Source organism: Diospyros lotus, chromosome 1, assembly GCF_014633365.1.
Source record: "Diospyros lotus cultivar Yz01 chromosome 1, ASM1463336v1, whole genome shotgun sequence".
NCBI lineage: Eukaryota > Viridiplantae > Streptophyta > Magnoliopsida > Ericales > Ebenaceae > Diospyros > Diospyros lotus.
Genome location: NC_068338.1, coordinates 35,604,458 through 35,623,211, shown reverse-complemented (window position 1 = coordinate 35,623,211; position 18,754 = coordinate 35,604,458). Strand labels below are relative to the sequence as shown.

Here is an 18,754-nt window from a genome sequence, read left to right as displayed (position 1 = left end):
AGTGTTCAGCTGCAAATTTCTCTTCCCAGGAATATTTTTTTACATAATCAATAAAAATAGTGGATGCATAGCAGTTGGATAAAATGATGATTTAACAATAAAAAACTTGTTCAGCCCGGGAACAGAAGTAAATATAGCTTTCAAGGGGCCTCAACAACAAAAATGAATCATACCTCTGAAACTGAGGTTAGGCCCGGTGCCGCCATTTGTCCGGTTCTGGTTACCAGCCCGCTACATTAAACAACAATTTCTAGTTTCAAAATTAAAAATTTGCACCTATATTAACATCCAGCAACCTTGTTCTCTCATCAATTTCTCATCAAACTAACAAAATGATAATGCAACCTCTTCACTCTGTTTGGAACTACAATTCGTAACAGGAAAATAGGAGACGACGAAATTAAATGCTCTCAAACATAATAACATCATTTTCCAAACATAGCCTTTGAGGTCATGAATACCAAGGAAAACAATCTCAGATATTAGAATTAACAGCCAATATTTGTTTCATTCTAATGTCTCAACAGCAGAAAACACAAAAATAGAAAGATATCTAAATCAAAGTCTCTACATCGAAATTGATTGGAACACCAATGACTTATATACGAGGCCATAAGTCCTACGATGTGAACAGCTATCTCCACAAAGGAAGGTCCAGGATCCTGTTCTACACGTCCATGCACCTAGGTCATAAAAAATTATATTATATTAACCACTCTGTTATAGATACAAGATTCGTTACACCATATTAGCACAAAGGACCTAGAAAGGAACAGAAAAGCAACCGGCAAATGCAATCTCAGATGCGAACCATAGTAGTGGCGTCATGATTTGTTATTTTGTTTTGAAGCATAAAAATGGACAAAATTAAGAGACATATTGCTACCAATAAGTTTATGGCACATTAAGGAACAAAATTTAACAGGACAATCTAACACAAACAGCGCTTGGAGCCAAGGTGCACCGCAAAATAGATAAAAAATATTAATAGCAACTAATATTGTTTCAACAAAGTACCAAGTGTAATTAAAATAAATTTAAAAAATAGTTTAATAATAGCATACAACACATTTAAACAAATAAAATAAAATCAAAGATTAAATATACATTAATTAGTTAAACACATTTAGAAAACTAGAGAATTTAATCTAACAGATTTTAATTAAAATTGAGAATTGAGGCATATAAAGCACATGCATTGTGGTGGTGTGTATCTAATTGAAATAAAGAACTTATAGTTAAAAAGAGAACAAATGGATTACCATAAAATTAAAAAGAAAAAATAAATACAAAATACTAGAATAGGAAGAGAACAACCATCTGAACATGGGACGTTTCTAATTGAAATTAACAATTTCAAGTCATGAAGAAAGGCAACAACCAGATTAGCCGAAAAGAAAAACAGAAAGAAGAAACAAAATAGGCAATGAAAACAACAAAAAGCCTACAGGAATTACAAAAAAGATAATCAGAGGTTGTCACCGACTCTGGCTGCTGGTGAAATAAGTGCAAAGTTAAGTCTCATGCCCACATGCACAAGTTGCTCGCCAGCTCACGAAAGCTCCGGCAGCCTTGCCTCTTGCCAATCTACGCAAATATGGACTCATATTGACAAATTGAACAAAAGAGTTTACGAGGCATTGGATGTTCCTTGATGTCTGACTTCAGTTTTAGGGTTTATTAAACTATTTACAAAAGGCGCACAAGACCTTTTGCATGGCACTGTGCCTCCCTGTTGAATAAGAGCACAGAGCAGCTGCTCTTGTGCGCACCTTCAACAACTATAGCGTTCAAACCTAGGATATTCTCCCAATCTGTTTACCGAGATTAGCTTACATGGTATGCAAAGTTGTGTTCACTGATGATCTGAAAGCTTACATGGTATGCAGCCTCTGAACACCATGTTTATGTTCTATACTACATGGACAAACTATCACTTAGATGAAGTGTGTGATAGAGTTTTTTGAAAATTTGAAACCATCTTTAGAAAAAATATTTAAAAAATAAAACCAAGACAAAGGCATTTCCCACTATCACCTGTCAAGTATAATTATCTCGCTTTGTTCAACTTTAAAAGATGGTTTATTCCTATTGAAGAAATCTTTAATTGTTGAAACTGCTTCCACTATTGGGAAAACCGCTTTTCCTGTTTCTTCAATATAAAATAAACTGCTTTTTGTGTTTATTCAATAATGAATAAACCACAAAAGGTTTGTTTTCTCAATTTTTCATTTTTAGGAAAAGTCACTAAAGCAATTTTTTAGAGTTTATCCACAAACCACGTGAGAACTTTTCCTTTCTTCTACATAAACCACAAAAGCAGTTTTGAATAAATCGCAATTTGTTGGTTTTTTGTTTTTAGGGAAAACCAGTTTCAGAGTTTATCCACAAACCTCTGTCATGACCCTAGGGTTTAGCCTAGGATTGGAATGACAATCGGATGGAGCTGATGGAGTAGAATCAAGAACAGAATACTGGGGAAGAAGAAATGGATAGAAATGGGGAAAGAATGTAGAGAGAAATGAGGGAGAGCAGTAGAGAGAAATGAGAGGGAGATTGGAGAGAATTGTAGAGAGAGGATTAGAGTTTCTTTCATTCAATTCAAGCATGCCTTCCATCCTCTCTAGCTGTGGCTTATATAGCCTCACAGCCTTGCACATGCACCCATGTGCAGTTACAACAATGACTATAACTGCCTATAGCTAAAACGATTAGCTATAACAGAAAGAAAAAAGGAAATTACAAAGTATAGTAATGCATGTAAGCTAAATACTCATATTTCCTACTCGATCCTTGGGGATCCTCGGGGTCATGACAACCTCAAATGTGGTTTTTCTTTTCCCTCCATAAACTGCAAAAGTGGTGTTTTTTCCTCTTGTTAAAACATGTAAGCAAGGGTGAGGGAGGGATTTTAGATTTTTTATACATCTTTTGACAAGTACAGTGAGCTAGATTTTTACGGGAAATACTTTTGTCTAATTTTATTCCGTAAATTATTTTTAAGATAGTTTCAGATCTAGAAAAAACTCAATAATCTAAAGGCCACATAATGAAAATAAATTCCATAAACTAAAATCAAGAGTTAAGGCACCCAAAATATCAAAGATAACTAATATTAATATAGATTGCAAAATATTGCAAAAGTAAACATCTAACATCACCTTGCCAAACTATGCTAAGAGCTCCAGAATCAACATAAAGGTTAAAGCACTATAATAAATAGGCTCTTAATACAGGACATACTAACTCGCATGCCAATTGAAACAGCTTCTTAATTTCAACTTCAGCCCAACAGTGTAAATAGACTGTCAACAGAGTACATCTAAATAAACTAAATAGCCAATCTAACCATTTTTACAAATAGAACATATCTGTTATTTCAAAGGAATCAAAGGGGAATGACAAACATTCAACGCATCCAAATGAGGTCAAGAACAAATTTCTCTAAAAGAATCCACAAAAGACAAGATGCAGAAAATTCTACTACAACAAAAAGGGGAACTTCATGAACATTCATCCAACAAATTTTTGAATTCCAATAGTTGTTCCATTTAGTCAATTAAAACAATAGTGAATATATACCTCTCACTTCGGATTTCTTAGGACAATGATGACAGAATCTCCACGGAGGAACATCTTGCTTATGAACCGATCTTTATTTACTGGATGGGCTTTCTTCTTGCCTTTCCCAGTCTTTGGTACCTGAGCAAAGACAAAAGTTTTGAGATGTGGATCTTGTATGGCATTGAACAATACATTATACCAAGAAATCGAGGCATATGAGCTATCTCAGTAGTGTGGAACAAACCTCTGTCCACATCTCTTTAACATTTTCCAGCACCATGTTACAGTGGCGATCAAATGCTCTTACGCGACCTAGAAGTTTCTTGTTGTTCCTGCAGTTGATAAGCACCTGATTGGTGCAGTGTGATCAATATCACAACCAAATACATCATCAATCCAGTTACAAAAATAAGTAAACTGACAAGAGGAAATGACTAGCCCGTCTAAGAAATGAAAGTTACAAGCTAGATCAAACATGCACAAATTTTTGCATTAGTTCCATGCATGGTATGCACAGCAATTTGTCAGCCAACTTATAAATTGCACTTGCATATAACAGTCCACAAATACAATAACGTTTCACCATGAGTTGCAGTTGTCAACATTATGCATTACCTGGGTGTTATTTTTAACACTCATCATCAGTACAGAGAGTGGGCCAGTGCTGAATTCCTCTTCCTCGTTCTTGCCCTGTCAAAAGAAGTTTCAATTGGGCCAACAAGCTCGGACTCGATATTATAGCAAATAAAAACATGCAAATGAATGCTCACAGTCTACTTTTAACCAAATATTAAAAAAAAAAAAAAAAAGATGGCTACAGAAAAACATTACACACTATATAACGCTTCTCATGCAAACTTGAATAATTATACAACAAACTAACAAAATTGTGGATTGTCTGATAATACTTCATTTTGTTTTGTTTGAAGTTTTTAATAACAATTCAAATGCCCATGGAAAAAGGAAGAATCAGGGGTCCATTTTTATTCACTGGCTATTGAGAGACAAGGTAAGGAAAGTGATTAACAACTATAACATAATGAGCAATAATAACAAAAAAAATTGTAAAGAGTATCAGAACCATTTGAGTTGCTACTTATAAGAAAAAAATTGTTTATGATTCCATAGGCAATAAATATTTCTCCATATTAATTAGAAGATTGATATAGAGAGAAACAAACATCTTCAAACACCAAAAAGGATTGATACATTGAAACTACAAAGAAAATTCTTTGAAAGGATATATAGAAGTGATAAATAACTAAACGAAAGTAAATACAATGACTGATCATCCAAGCATGCAATTGAATATAAGCATGGTAACTTACAGGAGCTTCTTCTTCCATTGGACGACTGTGAAAAGATAAAATACCAAAAAATAAATAAATAAGTATCCCGTATCCATGTTAATCACATAAAATGAAAATATTTAAGCATAGCGTTACACTATAGTTAAAGAATAGGGAAGGCAAATATGATAAGGCAGCCCAAATAGTAGCAGCATATATCTCCTTTCTATGGCCATTTTTTTCTGCCATACTAACATTAAGTATATAGAACAATAGGTATTTTCTGTATTTTTCTTGTTCGCATAAATTACTATTTGTACAATAAAAAGTAGTAAAGAGTTTGAGCAGATTGAAAAATGAATTGCACGGCAAACCAAATATTTAAGAAAATGTACAGGCATTGAACATTCAAACTTGATGGAGCATAAACAGGTTTTCATGCAAAAGAAGAATGAAAATTCTCCCTGGACGCCTATGAAGACGAACCATTTTGTATGGCAAGAGAACAGAGAGTGTTCCAGGAAGAAAGGGGGTCATTGGTTGAGAGTTGAGAAGTCCATGTAATAGTCCTAAATCAGTTGAATTACAAGGTATAGATAGATAGCCATTCACCCGCTCCAATACGAATTCGTTTATTAGGTTTCTGAATACAGGGGCAAGTTCTGCTTATTTATTTAACTGTAAGACCCCAGACATAGTACCCTCGTAAAACCTACTTAAAGCTTCCTTCAACACAAGCATGAAGCCGTCATCTAATATCGCTAATCTGGTAACCTAAGTCCTAGCCAATAAGATGTGATTATCACATAACCAGTTAAGATCCAGCACAAGAACAATAGCATAGGTTGGCTTCTGCTCAAAACAACCTTAGTACATGTCCGAGTAAAAAAAGAAACCCCCGTTCAATATTTACATAAAAAAAGATAGCAATTCAGAAACAGAGAAATGGAGAAGACGAAATATACCTCATACTGAATCAAATGAACAGGCGCGAAAAACACGATGAGTGCACCTGCGAGAAAAAAACAAAGGGGGGCTAACTAGGGTTACTCCACCATGACTAACTAAACCCTAAAAGTCTAGGGTTTGAGTGGAGAGAGAGAAATTCTCACGGTTTTGGTCTCCTGATCACGATAATACGAACCAACAACTTCAAATATTTAAAACCAAGAAACAATAGGATAGAGCTGGATCGCTTACTGAGTTAGAGCTTTGTAGCGCCTCCCGCTCCCGTGTTCTTGAGTTAGAGCTTTGTAGCTTGAACTCAATACTCGAGTTTGAAAAAGGAAGGAATAGCTTTCCCTTCTCCCCTTGCCAAAAATTAAAAGGGTAAATTACAGTGCGATAATTCTTAACGTGCGATAATATGTAAAATGTATTTTTGAGATTAATATTATACTGTCATTTTTTTCTCTAATTATAAAATAATAGAATTAATTTTCAAAGTATAAGAAAATGTGACAATAACCCTTGAAATTAATGTTATATTTTATTTTATTTATTGTTGGTTAATCTCATTGAATATTATAAAATAATCAAAACAAATTACTTTTATATCTATTTTTTTTCTCCCATTTCTCATTGTTGCTCCTATCAATCTTTTTTGGCACATCTCAATGTGTATATTTTTCTTTTTCACTTTCTATTTTTACATAGAAAAATAATATATTATATGTATTGCTTGACATTGACTAACAAATAATGGGTGTATGAGTTCAATCTCTCTCAGTGGGCTTATACTTTTCTTTCACTCTCTCAATTTGTTTGTTTCGGACAAATGTTATGTTACTTAACATGAATAACACAATAAAATTATTTTTAAATATGCCACCTAATAACGATAAGATTTTATTTTTTTAAATTTGTTTACTAAAATCAATAACCAATTTATTTATGAAGGCAAAATTATTATTTCATCATTTTAAGGCATGTATTTTCTGTTATTTCAAAAACATAAACTGTGTTTCTAATAGTTATACTAAACCTCAAAAGTAATTTGTGTAATTTACCCAAACTAAAACTGCATTTGCCAAATATATTTACTAGTGAAAATATGTGTCTACCATAAAACTACATATTTTTCATTTTTACTTTTAATATTGTGGAGATGTGTCTTTCTGCATGCAAGCAAAATTAAGAAATTTTTGTTAAAGTCTTTCTACAGTTATATTATTATTTGTAGTTTCATTATTTTGGAAGTTTCAATTAGGTATTGTTATAAAAAAAAAAATTACATTTCATATTCCTTGAGGTAATTATAAATAATATTTATGAAGTTTTAAAAAAATATAATTATTTTTTTTAATTTTTAATAATATCACTTTAGAGAATGTTATCTTGTCTGCATCAGATAACATAACATTTATCCGATACAAATGAAACGAGAAATAGGCATAGGTTCTCTCCTGCCCCATTGCATATTCGCGTCATACAATCTTGACATGGACAAGAAATTTTTGTTATAATCCACACTTAGAGACTTTTAATTTTTATTTCAACTAAAAGAGATTAGACAACACCATACGTCAGCAAAACCATCTGTTACATTGTTGTTGGCATAAAATTTTCTAAAATCCTGCAAAATGCAAAAATAAAAAATCTAACGAGAAGCTTTGCTTTCTATTTGCTTCTGAACATGCCCACAACTTATTTTTCCTTTTCCTTTCACCTAGCCACTAGGCTCCAACCCAAGGTTGAGTTGGGGTTTTTAGCTCCTCTTTCAATGGATCTCTATGTTTTTTTTCTCTCTCTCTATGTTATGAGTTTGTCAAACCCAGACAATTCGAGTTGTGTTTAACTTAGCTTGGCAACATTGGTTCTAAGTTTCTAGTTGCCTTTGGTAGTTAATTTTTTTTTTTTTTAAATTCAGAGAAGAGATAATAGAGAAAAAGAAAGTAGGAGAGAGAACAAATAATAAAATGATCATTTTATTTTTTTGTTTGATAATATAAAAGGTTATTATAATTTTTTTTAAAAATAATTATTGCAATTATTATTAAAAAAAATTCCTAAAAAGGGAAGTTTCAACCAGACTGGGCCTGGTGGAACAAAGAGAAGCAATTTTTGGGCCGACCAAACAGCGACAGACGGACTCCAGATAGAAGTACCCGACAACAGAAGGTACTGTCTACGTAATTGTATAAAATAATCAACTAGGCCTTTGCATTGTGCCACAGCTTATGGGCCTTGCAAAGGAATAATTTAGATTAATTTCGACCAAAAACAGTTTACACTAATAAATTTTTACTAAACTCCCACTTCAATTCTGGATTTAGTCCAATTGTTTTTTTTGGGCCTTTCTATTCACTTGACAAGTCAAGCAGAGAAAGAAGAACAATCGCCTTAGTTAACGCCCTTTCCACCCGCACAAATAGTTGGCCGACGATCTCGCTCGTCGCGCCTTCCGGGAAGTCCCCGTTACCGACAATGAAACTGGCATGACATTTTCTATCAAGCTATTCGTTTGCTCGTAATTAAGGCCATCGTAGTAATCTCCTCCACACCGCTTGTCAAGCCAAGAAATGATGTCCGAGAAGACAAATTCAATGTTGTCGTCCGACTCGCCAGATGTCAAAGCATGCCACATTCCGGGATACAATTTAATGGTCTTGTCCTTGCTGCTCGCCTTCTCGTACAATGCTTTGCTCACTTCCGGATCAGTCACCGTATCCGCCTCCCCATGCAACACAAAGAATGGCATCGTCACCTACCAAACACACATTTGGAGTTTTCATATACGTCTATAAATTTCTTTAACATTGGTTTAATGAAATAAACCTAGGTATTATATATATATATATAGCAACCTCGCCTAAGGTGTTCTCAAGGCTCATGCTAGTTCTGAGCATTTCTAGGGCAGTCTTCAGCCTTGGCTTGCTTTGGTATATCAACTTATTGTTTCGAACCTGCACATTTGTTTATAATAATTAACATGTTAAGGTTTTTATAATTATATCAAATTAATTTTATGAATTTTACTTTTATCTTGTGAAGCTCACCTGTTCCCGCTTAATAGGGTCCTTGAAGGCAGAATTAATGACGTCCTTGGTGGGGACAATCTTCCATCTGGGTATGATGTCTTCCACCATTGTCAGCAAATTGACAACCACCGGGTGTGGCTTCACCTTCTCCGAGATCTGCGCCGTAAATTAATTAATTTAGGGCATTGCTACAGTATTTTTGAGTATGGATATTACATGAGTGAATGAAGATTGATGTAACAGTAAAGGGGCATAATGTACAAATAAAAAATAAAGATATAATATAACACGAATAAATGTAATTTAAAAATAAAAAAATGCAATACACATTAAAAATGGAAATACCATTATCCTGGAGCAACTTAGAATTGCCCCCCACCCCATTAATTTACACCCACCCACCCACCCACCATCTTTGCATTTACTGAATGAATTGGAATTGTCAATGCAAGCACACTAAAACTGGCGTGGCCTTTAATTACAAGAAAATATTTTAACTACACTCGTTAGTAGGTGGGTACATATTCATGTATTTATTTATTGGCTAATTAAGGAGGTTTAATTAGTTGCTTAATAATTTCAGTTGACTAATTCATATTTTATTCTATTTTTAATGCTTAGGAAAAATCTCATATATAGTATTAGATATGGTAATCAAATCTTAATCTTTTAAGTATATGAAGTCATGTACTAAATATTTTTATTAATTACCTTGCACATGGGCGCAACAAGAACCGCGCCGTGCCAGAAAGTTGGGTCCTCCTTGTGAACCAGCAGCGCGACGGCTCCCCCCATCGACTCTCCGTATAGGAACCTCTTCTTCCCCCTGTACTCTTCTTTTGCTGAAAGGCCAATCGATTATTTAATAAAAGTAACAAAATTTAATGCGCATATTGAAGGCATCACCAACCAAATTAAGGAAAACTTTAATTTCGCAGTAAATGCAAGGAGAGGGAGGGTGGGGAGGGGGCAGTTAGAGTTGGGTTTACCAGAGACAGATTTAAAGAAGTTGGAGCAGTCGTTGACGATGTTGTTGAACTTCTTGATGTAACATCGGGCAGCCATGGATCGCCCGTGTCCTTCGTAATCTATCCCCACCACTCCGTATCCATACCTTGCCAGCATCGTTCCACATCCTGCAGTAATAATTAAATTAAATAGACACTACTATTGACAACTTATGATGATTAATAATTAGTATTAATAAGGAGGTAAATTAAATAATTTGTTTGTGGGTAGCTGTTGCCGTCACGTTATTAAATTTGCAGATATATAGTTTTCGTACTGGACGAGAGATATATATAAGCGAGTGTTTTCGTTTGGCGACCTACTCAACCAACTTGATCCGTATTGTTTCGCAACTCAGAATAGCAATCAGAGTACGTAATTAATGTGAATTTCCGTGACAAATATATGAATTTTCAACAAAGAAGGTCGAGATCAAGAAGCCATGGGAAATCGCCATCATCACCTCTCATGAAATCACTGCATTCCATGCCGTAGCCTGCATTAATGTAATTTATTGACAACCGGATTATCAAAAAACAACAATATATAGATAATCACTGCCAGTAAATTATACTAGAGAGAGAGAGAGAGAGAGAGAGAGAGAGAGACCATGGCAGAGGAAAACGAGAGCCTTGGGAGAAGAGGAAGACGGCAACCATCTGCAAGTAAAGAGTTGGACGCCTCTAGAACTCCTTATGTACTCCTAATGAAACGCCAGATATGCACATATATATCCATTCATTCACGTTCATATATAAAACAAACCGAACGAAAAAAGCAACGCATTGCGAAGGAAGCAAAGCAATTAAGAAAGACAGAAATCAAGAATTACGTAGACGTCGTTCACTCACCTCCTGATATTCGATGTCCATTGCGGAATATATATACGAAAAAGACGAGCAAACTCGCCCGAACACTTCCGGATCTGCGATCAGAGCTCGGCTAGCTAGAAGAAGAGGGAGTAAAATTAAACCATGCGTTTGGCTTGTGCTCGGGGGAGAGAGAGAGAGAGAGAGGAATTAGCAGACGAGAAGAGAGGGTCTTTGGAGACGAGAAGAAAGTCTTTGGTTTGGTTTCGTTGACGTTAAAGGGCTGCATATATATATAATATCTACATGCCATATATATACTAGTTCCCCAAAAAGAATATATATATGAAAAAAGAAAAAGGAAATTAGATATATTATTAGATGTATAAATATTGGATACGGATGCATGCATGCATATGTATGGTATGGTATGGGATCGATGGGCATTTTGCGTCCCTTATCTCGCTAAACTCGCACGTACCCAGTTAGTTGCTGTCACTTATTGCTGCATTTATGGAGTTCCTTCCTTCCTTCCTTGCTTCCACTCCCTCAATACGTTTAAAATTCTAATGATTTCTGCTTCATTTATTTGTGTTATAATTTTCCTTTGTTTTTCCTGACAGCTCGCTGGCGTCATTAATACGTACGTTAACCTATATAAATTATAAAGTTTAATTTCCGACCTCTCTCTAATCTAATTAATAAATCGATCGATGAAATACATTGAATCTTTTTTTTTTTTTTCATTTATTCTCTTAGGACCTTGCTATTTGGATAGAATCTATCCAGATAGAATTGTCTTTTTTTATCATTTCAATTATTGATATTAGAATAATTATGTCATTTAACATTTTATTTACCAACAATACTCTTTTTATTCTCTCACCTGATTTAATAAATTTTTAGAATCTCAAGAGTCATAATGGCTTTAAATGCAGATTATTCTACTTTGCTTGAATTGATTGATGCACGAGATCATTAAAGACATCAAATAACAAAAATATTAGTAATGAAACTCGCCCAATAATTTAGGCAACCCCCAATTTCTGATGGACTCCATCTAAATGCAGTCCGCCAGATGCAATGCTGGCGGACTACATCTTAGATGCAACCCCGCCAGCACTGCATCTTAGATGCAGCCCGCCATCGGATGCTACATCTGCATCCGCTGGCGGGCTGCACCTCGCTGAATCTTTTATTTAAAAAAAAAAGTAATATATTTTTTTCTTCACGCAGTGTATGCATGATTAATTGGCTATATTGTTACAGACTACAGTACTACTGCACATTCCATGAATCTCTACATAAAGGGCCGACGAGGAGAACCTTGAAACCACAATTAACTCGATATATTGATCAATTCGGACAAAGTAAAATAATCCGTGAATAAAATAAAATAGAAAGAGAATGTAAAGAGAATACATTGATTACAACCAATGGTGTATTGTCACCTAAGTGTCATAATTGTTATTATTCATTTTCATAACTAATTTTTGTTTGCTTTGGAAATGTGCAGTTTTAATATGTTGGGTAGTAGTTTTAAGCGGGAGTTTTAGACGAGTAAAGAGCTAGAATTTTTATAAAATTAAAATTATTTTTCTGTTTTGTTTAATATAATTAAAATATTATAAAATAATATAAAACAAACATTAAATATCTTTCTATCCGAATAAATTCTATCCAAATAGATTTATCGATTCTGGACCTTGCTATTTGGATAGAATCTATCCAGATAGAATTGTCCTTTTTTGTCATTTCAATTATTGATGTTAGGATAATTATGTCATTTAACATTTTATTTACTAATAATACTCTTTTTATTCTCTCACCTGATTTAATAAATTTTTAGAATCTCAAGAGTCATAATGGCTTTAAATGCAGATTATTCTACTTTACTTGAATTGATTGATGCACGAGATCATTAAAGACATCAAATAACAAAAATATTAGTAATGAAACTCGCCAAATAATTCAGACAACCCCCACCCCCAATTTCTGATGGACTCCATCTAAATGCAGTCCGCCAAATGCAATGCTGGCGGACTACATCTTAGATGCAACCCCGCCAACACTGCATCTTAGATGCAGCCCGCCATCGGATGTTACATCTGCATCCGCTGGCGGCCTGCATCTCGCTGAATCTTTTATTTAAGAAAAAAAAGTAATATATTTTTTTCTCTACACAGTGTATGCATGATTAATTGGCTATATTGTTACAGACTACAGTACTACTGCACATTCCATGAATCTCTATATAAAGGGCCGACGAGGAGAACCCTGAAACCACAATTAACTCGATATATTGATCAATTCGGACAAAGTAAAATAATATATGAATAAAATAAAATAGAAAGAGAATACATTGATTACAACCAATGGTGTATTACCACCTAAGTGTCATAATTGTCATTATTCATTTTCATAACTAATTTTTGTTTGCTTTGGAAATGTGCAGCTTTAATATGTGGGGCAGTAGTTTTAAGCGGGAGTTTTAAACGAGTAAAGAGCTAGAATTTTTATAAGATTAAAATTGTCTTTCTGTTTTGTTTAATATAATTAAAATATTATAAAATAATATAAGACAAACATTAAATGTCTTTCTATCCGGATAAATTCTATCCAAATAGATTTATCGATTCTAGACCTTGCTATTTGGATAGAATCTATCCAGATAGAATTGTCCTTTTTTGTCATTTCAATTATTGATGTTAGGATAATTATGTCATTTAACATTTTATTTACCAATAATACTCTTTTTATTCTCTCACCTGATTTAATAAATTTTTAGAATCTGAAGAGTCATAATGGCTTTAAATACAGATTATTCTACTTTGCTTGAATTGATTGATGCACGAGATCATTAAAGACATCAAATAACAAAAATATTAGTAATGAAATTCGTCAAATAATTCAGGCAACCCCCAATTTCTGACAAACTCCATCTAAATGTAGTCCGCCAGGTGCAATGCTGGCGAACTACATCTTAGATGCAACCCCGCAAGCATTGCATCTCGCTGAATCTTTTATTTAAGAAAAAAAAATAATATATTTTTTTCTCTACACAGTGTATGCATGATTAATTGGCTATATTATTACAGACTACAGTACTACTGCACATTCCATGAATCTCTATATAAAGGGCCGACGAGGAGAACCTTGAAATCACAATTAACTCGATATATTGATCAATTTGGATAAAGTAAAATAATCCATGAATGAAATAAAATAGAAAGAGAATACATTGATTACAACCAATGGTGTGTTGCCACCTAAGTGTCATAATTGTTATTATTCATTTTCATAATTAATTTTTGTTTGCTTTGAAAATGTGCAGCTTTAATATGTTGGGCAGTAGTTTTAAGCGAGTAAAGAGATAGAATTTTTATAAGATTAAAATTGTCTTTCTATTTTGTTTAATATAATTAAAATATTATAAAATAATATAAAACAAGTATTAAATGTCTTTTTATCCAAATAAATTCTATCCAAATAGATTTATCGATTCTCTTAATAGTACTTTCTGGATTTGCTTCTTCTGGTTCTAACTTGTAATTAAGAACCACTGGACCCAGTTAATTAGTTTCAGTAATGTTTGCATCGAGAATGATTTCATTTATTGATAATTAAACATTACAAATAAATTATTTGTAGTTGTAGAGTTAATAGTGTTAGTTTAATGAATTCACCAATCAATCTTGGTGGTTCAGGGTGTCTAATTCAGGTTCATCCAACTGTCTGGTATTGGTTTCTTTTCAAATGCCTTGGAATTTGTTCAACTGCACCAACTTCCATTACTCCTGAGTGCAGGAAAGAAAACCTAAGATTGTGTTCTTTTTATTATTTTTAAGTTATTTTTAATTTTTAAAATTAATAAAAACGTGTTGTTTTATTGTTTTTAAAAATATATTTTTAAAAATAAAAAAAATTATAAAGAAAACTCAAAATAATAATTTTTTTTAAATATTTTCATCCAAAATAAATTCAAAACTCAAAATATATTTATTTATTTATATTTTATTATTATAATAAAAAAATTATAAAATTTATTAACTTTAAAATGTATACATTTTTTTAATAATATATTAACATTAAATATTTCTAATTTACTGAATAATCAAATTTATTGAATAAAATATTATTAAAAAATTATTTTCAAAATTTCAAAAATAACTTATTTTCTAATTTTCTATTTTGAGAAATAATTTTTCAAAATGACAAAGAGAACGAGTTTTTAATTTTCTAAAAACAGACTATCAAAACAAAAAATTGAAAATGAATACAAAATTGAAAATTGAAAATTGAAAAGTAAAGAGAATGCAGTCTAATTATTTTTGCAAGACCCCGTTGCTGTTTGGCCAATGCGTTCCGTGTACTGTATATTCATTTACAACATCATATATATCAACACACGCTTTAAATCAATTATTATTATTTATTTCCATGTATATTGAGAGAGAGAGATTGCAATTCTAATGAGTTTATAATGGTCTTTTATTGTGATCGTTCGAGGTTCTACTTTCTGAGAGAAGTTAAGTTTGTGCAGTATAAGTCCATTGAGCCATTTACATATTCTGGGTAAAACTTCTGTTAAGAATTTCTTTTGGTAAATTAGATTCATAAACCCTTCTAACCTCTATAAATTTATGTAACATATGATTGTGACACCACCCAACTAATTAGAACATGCATGGAGTAAAGGACGTTCCAAAAAAATTCAAACATTCTTTGCTCAGCATTTTCCAGCTGGGCCGTCAAAAAAATCTCTCAGGGCTGGGCTTTACAAGAGCGAAGCTTACTCTGGGCCGAGACAAAAAGGCCCAACAAAGAATGTAACATTACAAAACCCTAAGGCCTCTCTCTCGTTTAAGCCATTCTACCCTCCCATCGCTATTACATCCACGCAGCGAGCCGCTTCGCTATACGGAACGGTACTTTTCGATCTCTTCTCTAGGCTGAATCTCTATTGTTTTCTCTCAGATCTGATGGATTTTGGTTGTTGATGTTGGATTGCAGAGTTAGGCAGCAAAGATGAGTCGAGGAACTGCGGCGGGAGCCAAGGGGAAGAAGAAGGGAGCAACGTTCGTGATCGACTGTGGGAAGCCGGTGGAGGATAAGATCATGGAGATCGCCTCGCTGGAGAAGTTCCTCCAGGAGAGAATTAAGGTCGGCGGCAAGGCTGGTGCTCTCGGGGACTCCATCACCGTCACTCGCGAGAAGACCAAGATCACCGTCACCTCCGACTCCACATTCTCTAAACGGTACTACTCATTATTGTTAATGCTCTTCATTGCATTCTCTTCATTCATCATAGTTCGTCAGTTCGAACTCGTCCGTACAAGACAAACCGTAACTTTAGTATTCTGGATTTTTGCCTTATCGAACGGAACTTCGTGGGTTTTTTTTTTTTAACTGAAGTTCGTGCTTTAAGGTTACATGTTTCAGTTGTTAAGATATGTATCTAGCTAGAAGGGCAGTGATGTTGGGCTTGTTTTGAATCATTTGTTAAACATCTAGACTGTCTACTATATTGCAGAAAGACTAGATGATTGTTTGCGTTAAAAACTTATTGGAAAAGTCATAATCAACAATCTACGAGGCTTAAATCTGCCTAGGTCTTGAGTCTGTAGAACACTAGAGGTTCACTTCGGTGGAACAACTATTTGATCTATGGCACGAAATAATTTTAATATCATTTGATCTTGAGCCAACTAATGCATACATGGTTATATTGAGGCCATGGACGTTCAGGTTGAGGCCATTGGAGGTTCAGGTCTATGTACTACCCTAGCATGTTCTTCCGTTACTGAACAGTTTTCGGTACCAAAAATGCTTTCATTTTTGGTTATGGTACTGGTTGGTAGTGGAGGCAGGGGCACTGGCCAGTAAAGAAAAATTCTGGCCTTCCACCAGTAAGCTCCAATCCCAAACCCACAACATCTCATTTGCTTACATTGGAGGCTCACACTCACTCACTCTCCCTCTCGCATGCTTGTCTTGTGAGTAAGTTAATGCTTTTTTTTTTTTCCTCTCTAGAGCTGGATACCCTGATAATCAGATCTGAACTCTGGTTCCAATGGGGAAGTAGAACCAGGTATGATTCTCATGCCAGGAACCAGAGAACTCTCCTTTTCCGCTGAAATTGGACTTCTCTGGTAGTCTGGTGCCCTCCTCCCCTCAATCGCACCAAAAAAAAAAAAAATAGAAAAAAAAGCCAATTTCGGTGGAGGACCACAGGCAATTCAAAACGATCCTCATAAAAGCCAACTGGTAGGTAATCGATTAAGAAAACTTCAACATTGACCCCATAAAAGAAGAGGTAATTCAAAAGGCACTTCCCATATAGATATGTATAGAAATAAAAAAACTTTTGTCATCTTCTGTGTGTTGAAGTCTTCTCTTTTCAACGCGATGATCTTTTTTTCGTGAGTGTCCCTTCTTCCTGTTTTTCATTTATAAACACGTCTCAGAATTCTGATGTCATATCCAGGGTAGCTGTTTTGTTTAAATTTTTTTTTTTACTTCCTTTATTTGTACAATTGTACTATTCCCATTTAGAACTAAAATTGTTGCATGTCAATATAATATTGAATTATTTAGAAACAGAAGAAAATTAAGAATAAAGGGAAAAAATAATTATCACAATTTGAAGAGAAATTGTACAAAACACTGACTGATCAGGACCAGCATTTGCTCTCTCTCTCTCTCTCTCTCTGTGAATTGTGGAGAAACCTTTTTGTCTGAATTGTTTTCTGGAACTAAAATCTGTGTACTTTGCCCAAAAAAAAAAAAAAACTGTAATTATTTTTGAGTTTTGACATAATTTAATGGGATTTTGTGCTGTGTTTTTGTTCTGTGTGTAATTTTTGTATAATGCATTAAAAAATAATGTATTATTGATTTATATATAGCAAGACATCTGAAACGGTACCTATTTTATCATGTTGACCAATCACAAACATGGTATGTTGTTCGTTATAGTACTAACAAAACTATATTTTAAAGGGCAGTGGGGAATTTAGGGCTGCCCTAGGTGCAAGTATTTGACAAGGGATTTAAGGAAAACATACTTTAGATGGTATTGTTTTATTGTATTGGTGGCAGATGTTGAATACTTCTAGTTGCATCAGATCGTTGCTTAATGAAGTAAACTATATACTTGTGTTACAGATGTATGTTTTCTACATCTGTAATCCACATGGTTGTTCGAGGCTTATTATTCAACCAAATTATGCCCCCCATTGTTTTCTTATATAGTCTTGGATTAGGTTTTATGTGGCTTGATCTACCCTTCACAGTTCTACCTTGGATTAGGTTATATCATTGTATCAGTCCTAAAGCTGGATGTTATATTTTAGTTGGCACTCATATTTTTTTTGCTCTCTAGGTATCTTAAATACTTGACAAAGAAGTACTTGAAGAAGCATAATGTGAGGGATTGGCTGCGAGTAATTGCTTCCAACAAAGAGCGAAATGTGTATGAGCTACGGTACTTCAACATTGCGGAGAATGAGGGGGAGGAAGAAGAATGAAGTTTCGGTGCTGTGTTTTATCAAAATATTATCTTGTACTTGGCTTGACTTTCTAGAGCCTCTTTCTTACAAGTGTGGCTGTTGAATCTTTCAATTTAGTTGGGCTTGTTTGGTAGTTTGTGAGTTATTCTCTTTGACAAGTATGTTTCAGTGATTTTGGTTCCTTTTAAAGTTTTAATCACTGCAGCAAACCTAGAATTGGGACGTGATAAACGTTAATTGTATGTCTAGGCCTTATTTTGCAGGGTGAATGCTTGCTGGCGATGTTCTAAGAACGTTCCCCCTCTCGTTGCTTGCTTATGTTATAGTCCTTTGGAAAAGGAAATACATCATAATAAATGTCGATTATTTATAGGATGGGTGATGGTTATGGATGGATCCATTGCTTGCCCCTTGCAGATGAAAAAAAGCGATATCAGTGAGAGCAGTTCTCTCAAGTGGCTAGGCGCTGTCTGCGAGTATGGTTTTTACGAATTTGCTGTTGTGGGGGTATCTGTTCTGCATCTCCTTGAATTTGGACGAATATTTAACCGACTGTTTTTCACGTCACCTTTTGTTTTCTCCTCCTCTCTCCG

General features: G+C 34.1%; 3 protein-coding genes across 8 annotated transcripts; 1 reads left to right on the top strand and 2 right to left on the bottom strand.

Annotated features, from left to right (window-relative positions):
- Positions 1 to 2: 2 nt before the first annotated feature.
- Positions 3 to 6,163, bottom strand: LOC127801213 (uncharacterized). Of its 3 annotated transcripts, none has more exons than XM_052336141.1 (7): positions 6,054 to 6,163; positions 5,819 to 5,865; positions 4,893 to 4,917; positions 4,180 to 4,254; positions 3,809 to 3,913; positions 3,583 to 3,702; positions 3 to 231 (listed from the first exon to the last, which is right to left on the bottom strand). In XM_052336141.1, the coding sequence occupies exons 2-6, from the start codon at positions 5,821 to 5,823 to the stop codon at positions 3,586 to 3,588; spliced, it is 327 nt and encodes a 108-aa protein (XP_052192101.1). In that variant the 5' UTR covers positions 5,824 to 5,865; positions 6,054 to 6,163; the 3' UTR covers positions 3 to 231; positions 3,583 to 3,585. The 3 variants fall into 3 exon arrangements, with proteins under 3 accessions (XP_052192101.1, XP_052192093.1, XP_052192110.1); XM_052336133.1 differs by lacking the exon at positions 3 to 231 and adding an exon at positions 406 to 683 and having other exon boundaries at positions 6,054 to 6,159; XM_052336150.1 differs by lacking the exon at positions 3 to 231 and adding an exon at positions 406 to 683 and having other exon boundaries at positions 5,966 to 6,067.
- A 1,647-nt stretch (positions 6,164 to 7,810) lies between these two features.
- Positions 7,811 to 10,952, bottom strand: LOC127796199 (caffeoylshikimate esterase). Of its 4 annotated transcripts, XM_052328225.1 has the most exons (8): positions 10,693 to 10,952; positions 10,451 to 10,544; positions 10,305 to 10,337; positions 9,823 to 9,969; positions 9,545 to 9,675; positions 8,852 to 8,989; positions 8,660 to 8,758; positions 7,815 to 8,559 (listed from the first exon to the last, which is right to left on the bottom strand). In XM_052328225.1, exons 1-8 carry the CDS (start codon positions 10,711 to 10,713, stop codon positions 8,200 to 8,202), a joined length of 1,023 nt encoding a protein of 340 aa, XP_052184185.1. In that variant the 5' UTR covers positions 10,714 to 10,952; the 3' UTR covers positions 7,815 to 8,199. The 4 variants fall into 4 exon arrangements, with proteins under 4 accessions (XP_052184193.1, XP_052184209.1, XP_052184202.1 ...); XM_052328233.1 differs by lacking the exon at positions 10,305 to 10,337 and having other exon boundaries at positions 7,811 to 8,559; XM_052328249.1 differs by lacking the exons at positions 10,305 to 10,337; positions 10,451 to 10,544 and having other exon boundaries at positions 7,813 to 8,559.
- Positions 10,953 to 15,459: 4,507 nt separating this feature from the next.
- LOC127792935 (60S ribosomal protein L22-2) lies at positions 15,460 to 18,392 on the top strand. Its single transcript, XM_052323619.1, has 3 exons — positions 15,460 to 15,578; positions 15,664 to 15,908; positions 18,035 to 18,392. The coding sequence occupies exons 2-3, from the start codon at positions 15,679 to 15,681 to the stop codon at positions 18,177 to 18,179; spliced, it is 375 nt and encodes a 124-aa protein (XP_052179579.1). The 5' UTR covers positions 15,460 to 15,578; positions 15,664 to 15,678; the 3' UTR covers positions 18,180 to 18,392.
- Positions 18,393 to 18,754: the final 362 nt, after the last annotated feature.